General features: G+C 52.3%; 2 protein-coding genes and 1 long non-coding RNA gene across 4 annotated transcripts in view; 2 read left to right on the forward strand and 1 right to left on the reverse strand.

Annotated features, from left to right (window-relative positions):
• EFTUD2 (elongation factor Tu GTP binding domain containing 2) overlaps window positions 1–11,092 on the forward strand; it is a 38,227-nt gene extending 27,135 nt beyond the window's left edge. For both annotated transcript variants that reach the window (XM_081577125.1, XM_081577126.1), the window contains 15 exons: window positions 784–919; window positions 2,042–2,169; window positions 2,931–3,124; window positions 4,594–4,705; window positions 5,345–5,485; window positions 5,980–6,081; window positions 7,039–7,121; window positions 7,784–7,870; window positions 8,096–8,222; window positions 8,427–8,514; window positions 9,133–9,251; window positions 9,359–9,453; window positions 9,898–10,051; window positions 10,207–10,314; window positions 10,639–11,092. In XM_081577125.1, the coding sequence (XP_081433251.1) occupies window positions 784–919; window positions 2,042–2,169; window positions 2,931–3,124; window positions 4,594–4,705; window positions 5,345–5,485; window positions 5,980–6,081; window positions 7,039–7,121; window positions 7,784–7,870; window positions 8,096–8,222; window positions 8,427–8,514; window positions 9,133–9,251; window positions 9,359–9,453; window positions 9,898–10,051; window positions 10,207–10,314; window positions 10,639–10,734 (1,770 nt within the window). In that variant the 3' untranslated portion in view covers window positions 10,735–11,092. The remainder of the gene's footprint in view (window positions 1–783; window positions 920–2,041; window positions 2,170–2,930; window positions 3,125–4,593; window positions 4,706–5,344; window positions 5,486–5,979; window positions 6,082–7,038; window positions 7,122–7,783; window positions 7,871–8,095; window positions 8,223–8,426; window positions 8,515–9,132; window positions 9,252–9,358; window positions 9,454–9,897; window positions 10,052–10,206; window positions 10,315–10,638) is intronic.
• A 296-nt stretch (window positions 11,093–11,388) lies between these two features.
• LOC145541236 (uncharacterized) lies at window positions 11,389–15,111 on the forward strand. The gene is made up of 2 exons (XR_014078893.1): window positions 11,389–11,460; window positions 12,254–15,111. It is a non-coding gene; the product is annotated as an uncharacterized LOC145541236 (long non-coding RNA).
• On the reverse strand, window positions 11,469–13,393 carry HIGD1B (HIG1 hypoxia inducible domain family member 1B). The gene is made up of 4 exons (XM_081577138.1): window positions 13,237–13,393; window positions 13,000–13,150; window positions 12,233–12,367; window positions 11,469–11,606 (listed from the first exon to the last, which is right to left on the reverse strand). Exons 2-4 carry the CDS (start codon window positions 13,097–13,099, stop codon window positions 11,542–11,544), a joined length of 300 nt encoding a protein of 99 aa, XP_081433264.1. The 5' UTR covers window positions 13,100–13,150; window positions 13,237–13,393; the 3' UTR covers window positions 11,469–11,541.
• Window positions 15,112–15,328: the final 217 nt, after the last annotated feature.

Consider the following 15,328-nt stretch of genomic DNA (forward strand, 5'->3'; position numbering starts at 1 on the left):
TCAGATGGTGGTAAGGCTGTAGTTAAACACATGGGATGCTCCAAAGAAAAGAATATAATGTTGCATTTGTATGAATTTGTGCTCTCTGAAAGGCAGAACTGAAAGGGCAATAATGTTGGAGAGGAGTTTTTCATACAGGCCTTTTCTCCCAAGACAATTACACTTTATAACTGTGTTACGTGTTTATGCAGGTGTTTAATAAGCACCGTGCACAGTGAACACACACACATACACAAAACGTGTGGGGCCATTCCAATTGACAAAACAGTGAAAACCTAGCAACAGGACAAAAGAACACGATTAAATTTATTAGTGCTGGAAAATACTTGTGTCAGACCAGAATGGATTAATAAAAGAAATTTATAGCCCCTGTCTGCACAGAGACCTCGAGTTTGCTGGAGGTGATTTAGCTTGGCCCCATCCTGACAGCCGATGGACTGCTAGGTGACCTTTTTTGGTTCCTTCCATTGCAGTGATCCTCTAAATCTGAGAAGTCTCTAAATAGGGAAGGAAGGGTAAGGAGTCCCTGAGTGAGATGAGATGCTGCTTTTTAGACTCCAGGGGGCAGCACTGACACCGGTCTGTTCGAGAGAGCCAGGTTTATCGCCTGTGTGGGCATTGAACCGAGCTGGTATCAAAAATTTCCCCGAAACCAAATTGGTATTCTTGCCCAGAGCTCTCCGTGTAGAAGAGAACGCAGTGCAGTGACCCTTCCTATTGCCCTTTCGTCCTCCCTGGTCCTTTGGGTCACCCGAGCTGACATGGTGTCTGATGCCCTCACAGGTCGTGGGTGATGTGGACACCAGCCTCCCGAGGACCCTGGATGAGCTCGGCATCCACCTGACCAAGGAGGAGCTGAAGCTGAACATCCGCCCCCTGCTCAGGCTGGTCTGCAAAAAATTCTTTGGCGAGTTCACAGGTCAGGAGCTCGTCATCATCACCATCTCCTCCGCGTGTATCACGGGAACTCTTCTTTAACCCACAGTCAGAATACTGGTCACCTGGGTTTTTTTTCTGAGCTGCTTTACTTAGTGGATGGTACCAGAAATTCTATCTTGGGAAAACAAAAGCAATTAAATTTCCCTTCCAGGAGAAGCATGCAAGTAAAAGGGAATGGAGAAGCAGATTCTGAAGTTGTGGTATTTTTGCCAGAGGGCAGTCGAGAAGGTGGACTCATAGATGTCGTGAAATAGTGGGGAGACCCCCAACTAGGACTTGGGAGATGAGTTATAGACTCAGATCTCTCTTTCCCCTGAGCTCTTTCTGGTTATTTACTTATGCAGGAGGCAGGTGCTGTAGTAGAACAAGGCCTAGACTGGCTAGGAGATGACCTGAGTCTTGATCTTCCTCTGCCCTGTCCCATGAGGTCATCCTGGGTCAGCCACTCAATCCTTCTGGGACTGATTTCTCATCTGTAAAATCACGGAGGCAGAAAAGGTGATGCCGCAGGGCTCGCTTAGCAATCGCTTGGTTCTAAGTCTGTTGGGAATTAGGTGTCTGAATCCCTGAAGTGCATAATTTTAATGGTTCAAAGGAGATCCGAACTAAAGCAGACATGCTAGCACCCCAAGGTGCTAATGGAGGTTCTCTCTTGTATGGCTTATTGGCTGTTAGAAAAAGAGAATAGCTATTTGAACAGAAACACGTGCAGTGTTTCCTGGAGGGAAGAGTCAATTCGGAGATTGTTCTAAGTAGATCTATAAAGAAGAGATGAGGTACTTAATCGTGTAAGAGCTCAGTAAGTGCCTATTCACTGAAGGTCATGGTGATACGGATATTTCCAAGTTTTTGTCAGTTCAGTTCCAAGGAGCCACTTAGACCTGCTTCTTGCTCTTCCCTGGCATCCATGTGACTCCAAATCCTTTAGCAGCCTGCGCCCAGGAAACGGTATCATGTCTGCCCAGAATCATAGAACCGTAGCTTTTAGAGCTGAAAATCAGTCTCTCACTGTTAGTTTTCTGACCATCATGAGTAGGTCAGAACTCCCCATCCCCTTTCCCTGTGAGAGTTCATACTAATGGCCATCTCTTCTCCCTCCCAGGCTTTGTGGACATGTGTGTGCAGCATATCCCCTCTCCAAAGGTGGGCGCCAAGCCCAAGATCGAGCACACCTACACCGGGGGTGTGGACTCCGACCTTGGCGAGGCCATGAGCGACTGTGACCCTGACGTAAGGAACACTGCCCCCTGGTACTCTGATTTCCATCCCTCCTTTGTGGGAACTCTGTTTTTTTCAGTTGCAGGAGTAATCCCTTCTCCATCCTTGCATGGCCCTCCCCCTGGGCATAGTCAGACTGACCCGAATTCAGAGCCCAATGTTACCACTCCTGGCAATGTGATCTTGGGAACGTTGTTCAGGTTTTCTGAGTCTGAGGGTCTTGGTGAATAGAGTGATAATAATTTATATGTGGAAGTTCTGAGAAGTAAGTAAGATTTAAGAAAGGGTCGTGGTTGTGTTTAGCATGGTGCATGACAGATAGGAAAGATTCAACGAATGGTAACTAATCTCACCGGTCCTGGCTTTTAAAACAATCTTTCCCAGTCATTCCTCAGGCATTCTCTAGTTTCTTGGCATAAACATCACAGCCAGTTGAGAATTATGAGTTTCTTCTTTGAAGAAATTTGGGACCAGTTAGTGTTGTAGTCTTGCAAGTTGATAGTGTTAGTTTGCCATCCTGAGCCTGCCTCTCCTCCCCAGTGCCCTCATCCCCCGCAGGAAAAAGGAAGAGGCTTTTTTTGCTATGCCCGTGACACGTCTTAACTCAGCCAGGGGTAGGCCTTGGTTGGAATTTTTTCAGATCACCACATTATCTTCTCAGAGTCTGGGCTGCTTCCTCACGGAGCTCAGGTCATTGCTGACAAGGGAGGGGGAGACGGTGGAACTTATCCAGAGTGTGTGTAGTTGAGGCGACACTCTGTCCCCACCTCCAGGGTCCCCTGATGTGCCACACGACCAAGATGTACAGCACAGATGATGGAGTTCAGTTTCATGCCTTTGGCCGAGTGTTAAGTGGCACCATCCATGCTGGGCAGCCTGTGAAGGTACTGGGGGAGAACTACACCCTGGAGGATGAGGAAGACTCCCAGATATGCACCGTGGGCCGCCTTTGGATCTCCGTGGCCAGGTACTGCCATCCAGAGCCCTTAGACGCATGCCTGGGCCTCTGCACTGGGACTGCCCCGGCAAGCTGGAAGGGGTGGAGGGGTGGTCCTCCTTGGACACACAGAAGCTGCTGGCTGCCTGTGATGAGGGTAAGGTGACCCTCCCTCAGCAAACGTGTTGACTTCTAGCTCTTACTGTCCGAGGTTGCTGGGGTCACAGGGCAGCTACTGTTGGGGTTGATGCCAAGACTGATGCCAGGATTTATGCCAGGATTGATGCCAGGAGACCTGCCTTTGCCTTTGGGATGCTTTGAATGAACGCCTGTAGCAGGAGTTCTGTCTTATTCATCTCAAGCCTCTCTTCCTCTTCTGTGTTCCTTAAATCATAACCTGCATGTCTCTTCCCCAAAAGACATTATTTCCCAGCCTCCTCTGGCTATTTATTCTTTGACCAAGAGAGAGAACTTTCCTGAATCCCTTGGTGCATCCCAATCTGCAGAATTAAACTTTGCTTTGACCTGGGGGCTGCTCATCAGTTCATCAGCTTGGCATTTTAGCTAGAAAGCAGAACCGAGCCTGGCCTGTTCCTAGGGTGGCTGCTGCATCTTCCCAGCAGCCCCTTCCCCTACCCCCTCCAGATGTACCCCATTCTCTAGAAAATTAAAGAGTTAGAAGAGTTAGAAAATTAAACAGTTAGGGGCGACAGAGGATGAGATAGTTGGGTGGCATCACTGACTCAATGGACATGAGTTTGAGCAAACTCTAGGAGATAGTGAAGGACTGCAGTGCTGCAGTTCATGGAGTCTCGAAGAGTCAGACACGACTTAACGACTGAACAACAGGAGAGTTGCAGTATGTTCTGTGGTGCTTTTGGCATCTCCTTACATTCCACCCCTGAGGCAGTGGTTTGCTTACTGCACACATCCAGCTTGAATTAGATTTGCCTGTGTTATGCGCAAGAACGGAGAAGGCAATGGCACCCCACCCCAGTACTCTTGCCTGGAAAATCCCATGGACGGAGGAGCCTGGTAGGCTACAGTCCGTGGGGTCGCTAAGAGTCGGACACAACTGAGCGACTTCACTTTCACTTTTCCCTTTCATGCACTGGAGAAGGAAATGGCAACCCACTCCAGTATTCTTGCCTGGAGAATCCTAGGGACGGCGGAGCCTGGTGAGCTGCCGTCTATGGGGTTGCAGAGTCGGACACGACTGAAGTGGCTTAGCAGCAGCAGCAGCAGTAGCAGCAGCATGCGCTTGAAGTACCTTGCTTTTTTTTTTATGGCACCTTCAGTTTGTAACCACACATATGTGTGGCTGGCTATATGATTGTTTAATTGCATCCCTCCTGTGGTAGAATGTATCTAGCTTTTTTTTTTTTTTGCTGACCCTGCTCCTGGCTCAGTTTCTGGCACAGAGCTGGTGCTCAGTTAAGTTTTCTGGAATGAACACCCTGCTCCCAAGTTTCATTGCCACTTACCGGATGCTGTTCCAGGTACCACATCGAAGTGAACCGTGTTCCTGCTGGCAACTGGGTCCTGATTGAAGGTGTCGATCAACCAATTGTGAAGACGGCGACCATAACCGAACCCCGAGGCAACGAGGAGGTAGAGTTCTGAAAAGGCAACTGGGTTGGCTTAAATTGGAGGATCACAGGGAGCTCCAGCACACATGAGCGACAAGCAGCAGAACTCAGGGGGCCGTGAACTGGGGTCATTGCTGCTTCCTGCTGCCAGGCCTCAGCATGGGCTCCACCTTCTAGATCTGATCCCCCTGGATTCTCCTTGGACTCAGCTCCTAAGAATTAGGAGGGGCTCTCTCTCTCTCTCTTTTTCTAATATTTATTTATTTGGCTGCATTAGATCGTAGTTGCAGCATGCAGAATTCTTGTTGAGTCATGCAGGATCTTTTGTTGTGGTGCATGGGCTTGGTTGCCCTGTGACATATGGGATCTTAGTTCCCTGACCAGGGGTCGAACCCATGTTCCCTGCATTGCAAGGTGGATTCTTAACCGCTGGACCACCAGGGAAGTCCTGGAGGGGCTCTTTTTATTCTAAGTCTTCTTTTTGTTCTGCCAGCATACATGGGAAGACGTGGCCCTGCAGGTTGCTTCCAAGCAGTGCCCTGGCTCCCGGTGGGGGGATAGTCCTCCCTCCAGCAGGCCCTCAGCTTCTCCCTGACCTTTGCACTGTCTGCACCTGCTCAGGCCAGGTGTCCTCATGGCTCTGCTGTATTTTGGGTCTCAGGCTCAGATCTTCCGGCCCTTGAAGTTCAACACCACGTCTGTTATCAAGATTGCCGTGGAGCCAGTCAATCCCTCTGAGCTGCCTAAGATGCTGGACGGCCTGCGCAAGGTCAACAAGAGCTACCCGTCCCTCACCACCAAGGTAGGCGGAGGCCACAGCTGCTGCCGCGCCTCAAGAGCCCCGGCAGAAGGGTCTGCTGGTGCCACTGCTGCTTCACATTCATCAGGTGACTCTGATGCCTAGAAAGCACATGTTGATTTGATTTTCCAGAAGATATGCAGGGAAGAGTGAGTCATTCTGAGCCTGCCAACATACCTTTCAGAGGAGTTGGCCAGGGCTAAAGGGTTAGCTTGTATCCACAGACACTAAATGTTTTTTTCCTAAATGGCTGTGATGAGAATTCAGTCCATGACCTCACACTCAGTAGTGCTGTGCTCGGTGGTCCAGGTGTCCTGAGGACTGACTCATAGGTCGCTGCTTCCCACTAATCCTTTCCAAAGGGAATGGAACCAACACAGTAGTGGCTTTTCCGATAGTGGGCTTGGCACCTCCTCCCAGCTTCTAGCCTCGATTCTGTCTCTGTGGCTGGCACAGGAGAGTCCAGCCTGTGACCACCAGGGTTGTCGTGTTTTCAGGTGGAAGAGTCTGGCGAGCATGTGATCCTGGGCACTGGGGAGCTCTACTTGGACTGCGTGATGCACGATTTGCGGAAGATGTACTCGGAGATCGACATCAAGGTGAAGCAGCCGCTGCTGTCTTGAACGCCTGCTTAGCCAGGAACTTGGCTCACAGCTCCAGGCTGATTGTTCAAGCAACCAAACCTTTGATACCCTGGGAAGGTCCAAGGGGAGAAGGGTGCACTACGGGAGGTGGTCTGCATGGGAAAAGCAGGAACTGTTGCTCCCCGCATGGGAAGGATTTGAGATCTGGTTTGCCCTCTTCGGGGGGTGTTATTCTCAATGTCTGCGTTCAAAGCCAAGGCTCCCAAGCCTGAGTTATTCTTGGCCTTTTGTTAAGAAAATAGTTGGGACGACTAACCCATCTGTGATGACCAGGGCTCAGCATGGATGGTTTCAAGGAGGGAGCGGGGACTGGCTTTTCTGGATTCCCTGTGAAATCTTAATATAGCCTCTGAATTAAACTGCCTGTCGCACAGTCTTGGTCTCCCAGTGGACACATTGTCTCCAAGGCTGTGGGGGGTGGGAGTGAGTGCCCTCAAGTGCCCCGTCTTAGCCAGGACTGGTGCTCTAAAAGACACCCGGTGTCCCGATAGAGGGCCATGTGGGAGCTTCCAGGAGAAGCCTTGCTGCCAGGGGTCGTTGAAGATGGAATGGGCGCTCACCAGTCAGTCTCTCGAGCCAGTGCTGACAGACCCACAGGTGTCAGTGAATGGTGGTGGGACAGCTATACGGGTGTTGAAAGATACTTTGAGGGACTCTTAACTAAGGCCTTTATTTGATCTTCCACTTGCTCTTGGCTCAGGAACATAAATTGTGCACTACGCTCAATTTTCCAGGCTTCTCCTCAAAGGTACAGACTTTTAGCCTGAGCCTGCTATGGTGCTGGTCACTAATTCTGATCAGGACAGGGGTTCTCACAGAGATAGTATCAGGGGAACCTTGCAGTCCCCTTTGGCAGAAGGTTGTCCTTGCAAGAAAGTGACACCTTGCCTGACAGTGTATGTTGCATCTCAGGTGGCTGACCCTGTTGTCACATTTTGTGAGACGGTGGTGGAAACGTCCTCCCTCAAGTGTTTCGCTGAAACTCCCAATAAGAAGTAAGTTGCGGGGGGACTTCCCTGGCGGTCTCATGGGAAGGACTCCACACTTCCATGGCAGGGTGTGCAGGTCCGAACCCTGGTCAGGGAACTAAGATCCTAGATGCCACCCATGCAGCACGGCCAAAAATAAAAGTAGAAGAACGCTGGGGGTCCTAGTGGGACTCCCAGGGTCGCTTTCCCCTCCCCTCAAGCCCACCCTAGCCACAAGCACCGTGAAAATAGAGACCCTGAGTCTCGAGATGAGGTTGCTTCAAATGCCTGAGTTTTATCCCAGCCTTCCCATCCCTTTTGCCTTTGTTCACAATGCTGTGGAATTCTTTGCCTTAGTTACTCCCAGGGTGAGTGTCTTAATGGCCACTTCTCCTGTCTGTGTAATGTGACTATCTTAAAATCTCGCCTAGCAGCAGCTCTGCTATTTGACTGGTTAATATACTAATACTGCTTAAAGCTTTAAAAAAGAAGAATTCTCTCCAAGCCTTACTTTTTTTTAAAAGTGATGGATTCAAGTGGAAGAAGACAAGCCCCTCCTGCTCTGCTCTGCCCCAGTGGCTTTCCCTGGCGTCACTGCCTTCGCTCCTTCCTCTGTCACCCTCTTCTTGGGAACGACCCTCCTGCTAGTCCTGCTGACCCTCCTCATTACCTGTTTTCTTTCTGATCAGGAACAAGATCACCATGATCGCCGAGCCTCTTGAGAAGGGCCTCGCAGAGGACATAGAGAACGAGGTGGTCCAGATCACATGGAACAGGTGAGAGCGTGGTTCCAGTTCCAGGGCCAAACAACTTACCTGGTGAGCCTCTAACATGACACATCCCCCTCTCTGGGAGGTGATTTTGCCTCCCCCTTTTCGCAGTTGTCCTGGGCACAGTGTGGGTAGCTGAGGGCACTGTCGCCCAGAAAGGCAGGATCCATGGCCCGGACACTGACAGTCCCAGACTGTCTGACACCGTCATTCCCCTCCCTCCCTCTCCAGGAAGAAGCTGGGAGAGTTCTTTCAGACCAAGTACGACTGGGATCTGCTGGCTGCCCGTTCCATCTGGGCTTTCGGCCCCGATGCCACCGGCCCCAACATCCTGGTGGATGATACCCTGCCCTCGGAGGTACAGCAGGACTGTGGGGACCATTCAGCCCTTGCTCATTAGCTTTTGATTGGAAGAAACTCCAAAGCATTCTTCTTTTCCCGGAAGTGCTGTGTGTCTTCCGGTGAAGAAGAGGATCCTTTTACTAGTGTGCCGACCTTCTCCTCCCTCTAAACTCTGGCTGTGGCCAGGGTCACTGCTAAGGGGCCCTCCCGTTCTGTGTAGGTGGACAAGGCTCTTCTCGGCTCGGTGAAGGACAGCATCGTTCAAGGTTTCCAGTGGGGAACCAGGGAGGGGCCCCTCTGTGATGAGTGTAAGTCGACCAGCGCCTCTGCCTTCTCCACCCTGTCCTCTGGGCTCCTTGCATCTGGGTATATCAGTTCGGGTGGGCTCATCTTTGGGACCTGGCAGGAGACACAGCTTGGGCCCCACATGGCCGGCCTGTGTCCTGGGCCAGCTTCCTCTTGTCTCCTTCCCTGTCCTGGTGCTATGGCTTGGTACATCCTAGAAATGGAAGTCATGTCTAGGTGGACATTGGCTCTTCATTCCTGGAATGTGTTTGAGGACGGATATCAGGAGGGTGGGATTGAAGTGGTTTATAGGGCAGGACTGGACTCAGTGGGGGCAAATGTGCAATTCCTAAAACTTACTCTACATCCAAAAATAATCAAATACCTGGAAAAGAAACACAAACTTCTCGAGACACTTTATGTGGTCTGAGTGTGTCCTGAGACCAACACTGCAAACATACACCTACCCTCTGACCTCCATATACGCTGTTAGAATACACACCTGCAGGCTGATTCTGTACCACATCCCTCGTGGCTACAAGACAGCTTCGGTGCCTCAAGAGGCTCCTTGCTGCTCGGCCCCTGGGCCCTTGACTAGCACCAGACCCACTTCCTAGGCAGCTCCCCCTTCTCCTTTTCAGTGATTCGGAATGTCAAGTTTAAGATCCTGGATGCAGTGGTTGCCCAGGAGCCCCTGCACCGGGGCGGGGGCCAGATCATCCCCACAGCCCGGAGAGTTGTCTACTCAGCCTTCCTCATGGTAAGTGAGGGGGGCTGTTCTGCCGCAGGGCCTGACAGGGGGCCTTGAGACTGCTGTCCCCCAGCCCTGCCCAAGCTGAGGAGCCCTGTCTTCCCGCTCTGCTGCAGGCCACCCCTCGTCTGATGGAGCCCTACTACTTTGTCGAGGTCCAGGCCCCCGCAGATTGTGTTTCTGCTGTCTACACGGTCCTGGCCAGGCGCAGGTGAGCTGCCAGGCATCTGAGGAAGGGGGCGGCGAGCCGGAGTTCCAGTGAGAAGGAACTCAGAGGGACTAGCCTCCCCACACTCTCCACTCTGAGGCCTAGGTTTACAGAAGGAAGGAGGAAAGGAATGAGGCATCCCCAGCCTTACTACACATCATAGGTTGAGGTTTCTTCTCGGACCCCTCCTCAGAGAGCTCCTGGGGGATGTCAGTCAGTGGTGGGAGGGTCTGCAGGGCCTTGACCTGTCAATCTTCCACTCTTGCCCATAGGTCGCTGCTCCTTTGACTTCCACGGGGAGCTATGGGAAGAGCCCGAGTCGTTTCCGCCCTCTGTAGGGCACTTGCGGTTATTCTTTTCTCTGATGGTCAATGGTTGGGGGTACATTGCTTCTCTACTTTTGGCCTCCGCAGTGGTAGGAATTCAGCCTTTATTTTTCTGTCTCAGGGGACACGTGACTCAGGACGCACCCATCCCAGGCTCTCCTCTCTACACCATCAAAGCTTTCATCCCAGCCATCGACTCTTTCGGCTTTGAGACTGATCTGCGAACTCACACGCAGGGCCAGGCCTTTTCCTTGTCTGTCTTCCACCACTGGCAGGTAAGAAGATGGTGCAGGCTGGCCACTGTGGTCTCCCACCTCTGCAAGGCCGTCCCCTCTGACCTGCCCACCTCCAGGCCCCCAGGGGGATCGCCAGCATCCTAGAGAAGCATCTTGCTTCTCAGCCTGAGCTCTGAAACCGCTTTGCCTTTCAGATTGTACCTGGTGACCCTCTGGACAAGAGCATTGTCATCCGCCCCTTGGAGCCACAGCCAGCTCCACACCTGGCTCGAGAATTCATGATCAAAACCCGTCGTAGGAAGGTACATGTCCTCAGGCCCACGGCCGTCCCTCCACGCCCAGGTGGTCTTGACAGGAGCTGGATCACTCTGTTTCTTGCTTTTGGGCCCTCCTCCCAAAGACCAACATTTTAGTGCACAGCGTGGGGAGACGTGGTCTTCCCAGGCTTCAGGCACCCAGGCCTGGGGCCTCATACCTGGGAAGGGAGAGCCTTCTCCTGCCCTGTGACGATACCCTAACGGCAGGACTCCCGAAATAGCTCAGCCGACATATGCACCCCCCCCCGCCACTCAAGCACAGCGCAGTCACACAGGACTCTTCTTTGCATCTGCCCCCACTCTCTGCAGGGTCTGAGCGAGGACGTGAGCATCAGCAAGTTCTTCGATGATCCTATGTTGCTGGAGCTCGCCAAGCAGGATGTGGTGCTCAACTACCCCATGTGAGTGCCAGGCCTCCTGGCAGCTCCTTCTCCCCGCGCTGAGCCAGACCTTGGACTTGAAGCTGGGCCCTGGTGGGACTCAGACTCCACGTGGTCAGAGCATGTCTGGGGCTGCTGTGGCCATTCTCAGCAAGCCTGGAGCCCCCAAGCCTCCAGCGCAGAGGGAGGAACATTGGGCCTCCTGGTTCCTCCTATGGCCTCAGCCTGGCTCCATTCCCAGAGAACAGAGAAGAACTCAGGGTCCAGGAAGGAGGGGCTGGAAGTGTTGAAGCCCAAGGGCCCCTGTTTTCAAGATTTACATCAAATTTTTTTTTTTTTTAAGTAAAAGTTTGACCTTAGACACGTTTTATAAGTGAACAGAACGTTCTGACCTCTGCCTTGGTCCTTTCCTTTCATCCCTGCTGCTCCACCCTCTTCCCTTCAGCGCAGGCTCATCCTGGCACTTGGGTTCTGAGTCTTTGTCATCTCCCACGGGGCCTCCTTGTCTCTGCTCCCAGATGCAGCCTTCTTCCTGCCTGGTCCCCAGGGAGGAGCGCCTGCCTCTCCACTCAGCACTGAGGCCTCTTTACCGCCCCCACTCCCACTCCTGTGGGTGGCACCTGAGGGGGCTGGGGAGTGGTTGGGTCTCTGGGGTCAAAGGTCTCCTCTGCCCCTGAAGATTTTCCTTGGCCTGGAGTTGGGGACCAGAGCCTTCCCTCTCTCTGCTGTCCACTGTGTGAAGAAGAGACCGGTGAGTTGCCTCAAACTCCTTTATTAGGTGCATACCCAGGATTGACTGACGAGGTCTGACTGCCCCGGGCCTGTAGGACTCCTACTTCTCCCTGGTATCCTGTGCGGTTCTCTTGATGTAGTCTTGGTACATTGTGTACACAGCACCTGTGTGAGGGAGAAGAGAAAGCGCCCCATGACATCGCCCCCTCCACCCATCCCCTGGCTCTCCCGGGTGTCCAGGGGAGCTGACACTAGCCATTCCCTCGAGAGTCCACCTCCCTGCTCATCTGTCTGCCCCCGGTCTCAACAGCTGCTACAAACACTTGGCCGAACAGCCTGGGGAGACAAGCCATGTGAAGGTTGACAAAGCCCTTGCACGTATAGTGTCTGAGAAACCTCACAGCAGGGAGGGAGGGAGGCAGACCCCGGTGGTTATTGTCATATTGCACACGGGGAAATGGAGTCTGAGAGAAAGGCCACTGTCTCAAGGCAAGGAAGTGGCAGTCTGCCTGCTGAGCCAGAAAGGAAGAGAAACTCTCCTGCCTCCTGCCGCATGTTCTGTCACCTCAGGACAGACTCACGAAACAGACTATGTACCTTCCCCTGAACATGGGAGAAAAAACAGGGAACCCAGAAAATGTCTCCTTAAGAGGGTTTCACCAAGGCCTTGCTGTGGAGCCTAGTGTAGGGAACAGGGACTGAACGCATGTCCCGTAACTGTCAGGGCTCACAGCCAGATTTTGCCTCGTCGGTTTTGCCCACATTCTCCCCCGACCCCACCAGCTACTCACCCAACATGATTGCACCCACAGCACAGGCCTGTGCCGCCACTCGGGTGTGAATCAGGTGTATGGACATCTTGGTGGAACCACGAGCCTTCAGCCGGTAGATGCGGTATGCTGCCACCAGCAGGCAGCCTCCTAAGCCTACAGAGGCAGAGACCGTGATGCGTGGGCCTCAGTCACCAAGCACATCGCTCTCCTGAAGAGAGACACTCACTAGGCCGCCTGGGTGTCTGGATAACCAGCTGGCTTCCTGCTGCTGCTTTGGGGCAGGGGGCACCTGAGGGGCCTGGGGAGTGGTTGGTGGGGTAGGGGCTGTCATTAGAACATTGAGCTGTTCTCAATGACTTTTTTCAAAGTGACTGCCTCCCTCCAATAATTCCCCCCACCCCACCTCCCTGTACAAGTAAGCCCATCATCATGACTCTCCTACCTCCCTGAGCTCTTCTCCAACCACGGCCAGCCCCCATAGCTGTTCTCCTCCCCTCCCAGGGCCTTGGGGGAGGGAGCCCCGGGGGACCCCAGACTGCTCCTGCCCATCCTGACACTGGTGTCGGCATCGCGTGCACTTGGTTGGCCGCCACCTCCACCCACCCAGACTGCCTCGTTTATTGTCAGATGTGTCACCTCTGGTCTTGGTTCGCTCCTCTTAGCTGTTGATTAGTCAGTAGGCAGGACCACTCGAGTTCGGAGCTTCGTTCTTTGAAAGGACTAGGAGATGTGCTCTCCAAGAGAAGGCCCCCTCCTCGCCCCCCATTCCTTCCTTTCCCACTCACCTATAGGCACCAGCGGAGACTCCCTTGTCTTCCTCAGGAGCTTCTCAGACACACTGTCCTCACCCTCGGGTGGCGCCCACCAGCCTCTGTTAGCAGACATGATCCTGCCCCCAGATGCTAGCAGCTGGGGTTCTTAGGCTTCAGCCCAGTCCTAGAAAGAGGCACCCGCAACAATGAGAACTCCAGTTCTCAGTCTGGGCTGGGAAGGAGGAAGTTGCCTGCTGAGACCTCTCTTACCATGCCCGACATAGCTGCTACTTGTTCCGGCCATCCTGTCTCAGATGGCTGGACCACTAGTGCCATTTCTCCCATCTCTTCCTCTCAATATCTGCCTCTTTTCCCCAGCTCATTCCAATTTCACTGTTTTCTCTGCCTCCCCCTCTACCATGTGTCCCTACAGGAATGATCCTTGGGCCAAGAAAAGCAGCTGGAAAAATCCTCAGATGAGGATGAGAGGAACAGGCCTTTAACCTTGGGTCCCCCACGGGCCTTGAGTATGTGATGGTTGTTCCCAAGGGAGGTGCAGAGAAAGACCTGGCCCTGGGCAGCCAGAGCCATCCCAGTTTTACAGCAGTGGTGGCCAAACCACCAGAGCCAGAGATTGAAATGATTAGACGTGGACTTGTGTATAGTTTCATGCAGATTTTGAACATTAATGTTAATGGGGCAAATTCTGGTCCCTGAGCTATTCTCTGTCTCCAGGTTCATCTCTTGCCAGGTTCTTTTCAGCTGCCAACCTCCTGCCTCCTCCCTGTCCTGGGGACCCCTACTGCTCTACTTGTAAACCTCTATAAATGTCTGCTCTTAGCACAAACTAGATGGAGTCCCAGACCAGGGATTCTGCCTGCTGAGTGCCTTTTAAGTCTAACCGCAAGACAAAGTCCCTGCTTGAGGAGGCTTATCCCTAGTTGCCTTTCCCCTCCTGGAGAAGCAAGGACTACTGGCCCCACAGGTCCTCAGCATGCCGGTGCTTACCCTAGGAGATGGCTAGAAAGTGGAGTGCAAGCAGTCCAGCTAAGGCTCAGCGTCTGCTGTTTTGAATCGGCCAAGAGCTGATGATGGAGCTGCCACTATGGGGTCAGGGACACAGTATCCGGTTTTAAGGAGACTTTGAAGTCAGGAATGGAGAGGGGAGGAGATGGGTCAGGACATCAGTCTTAACCCCCCATCTGCTGAGTTCCAGGCTGGAGCTCCAAGCACCGTGCTCAGATGCTCAATTGTGTCTGACTCTTTGCAACTGAAGCCCCCCAGGCTCCTCTGTCCATGAATTTTCCAGGCATGAATACTGGAGTGGGGTGCCATTTCCTCCTCCAGGAGATCATCCCGACCCCAGGGATTGAACCCTCATCTCTCAGAGTTCCTGCATTGGCAGACCGATTCTTTACCACTAGCGCCATCTTGTGAAACTCCAAGCACTGTAAAGTTAAAAAAAGATCAGACAGAGGGGATCCGCTATCTCAATTCAGTCTTTTAATCCTGTGGAGGTTCGTGGCTGGATCAGAGGTGGACTTGATTTGGAGAACTGAGATAGGAATATACAGGCAAAAATGAGCAGAGATCCTGAGTTCTCCCCCAAATTATATGGCCTCAAATACTCTTTAAGAGAGGGACTTCCCTAGTGGTCCGGTGGCTAAAACTCCACACTCCCAATGCAGGGGGCCAGGGTTCAATCCCTGGTCAGAGAACTAAATCCCAAATGCTGCAACAAAGATTGAAGATCCTGCATGGCCCAACTTAGACCTGGCAGAGCTAAAGAGTTGTTTTAGGGCTTCCCTGGTGGCTCAGTGGTATAGAGTCTGCCTGCTAATGCAGGAGACAAGGGTTCAATCCCTGGTCAAGTAAGATCCCACATGCCACAACTACAGAGCCTGTGCTCTAGAACCTGGGAACCATAACTACTGAGCCCATGTGCTGCAACTACTGAAGTCCGAGTACTCTAAGGCCTGTGCTCTGCGACAAGAAAAGACACTGCAATGAGAAGCCCATGAGCCACAATCAGAGAAAAAAGCCCATGCAGCAGTGAAGACCCAGCACAGCCAAAAATTAAATGTTTTTTTAAAAATACTCTAAGAACAATGTGGGATGTAAATAAAATGCCTTAATTGTGGGAGACAAGCTGTCTGGTGTTGGTCTTGACCCCTCCAAGAATGTTTCCTGGACCAAGGAAATTTGTCCAAGAGTTTGAAACAATTGTAACTTCCCTCACATCTCCAGAACCCTTTCTACTGCCTGCAGGCTGATGCTAGGTTATGGAGAGGACCATGGCCATCATTAGCACCTATTCTGTTTCAAGTATTCATATTTCAGAACTTTCCACCATTCTACACAG

This window comes from Giraffa tippelskirchi, chromosome 3 (assembly GCF_054371585.1).
Source record: "Giraffa tippelskirchi isolate mGirTip1 chromosome 3, T2T-mGirTip1v1.2.pri, whole genome shotgun sequence".
NCBI lineage: Eukaryota > Metazoa > Chordata > Mammalia > Artiodactyla > Giraffidae > Giraffa > Giraffa tippelskirchi.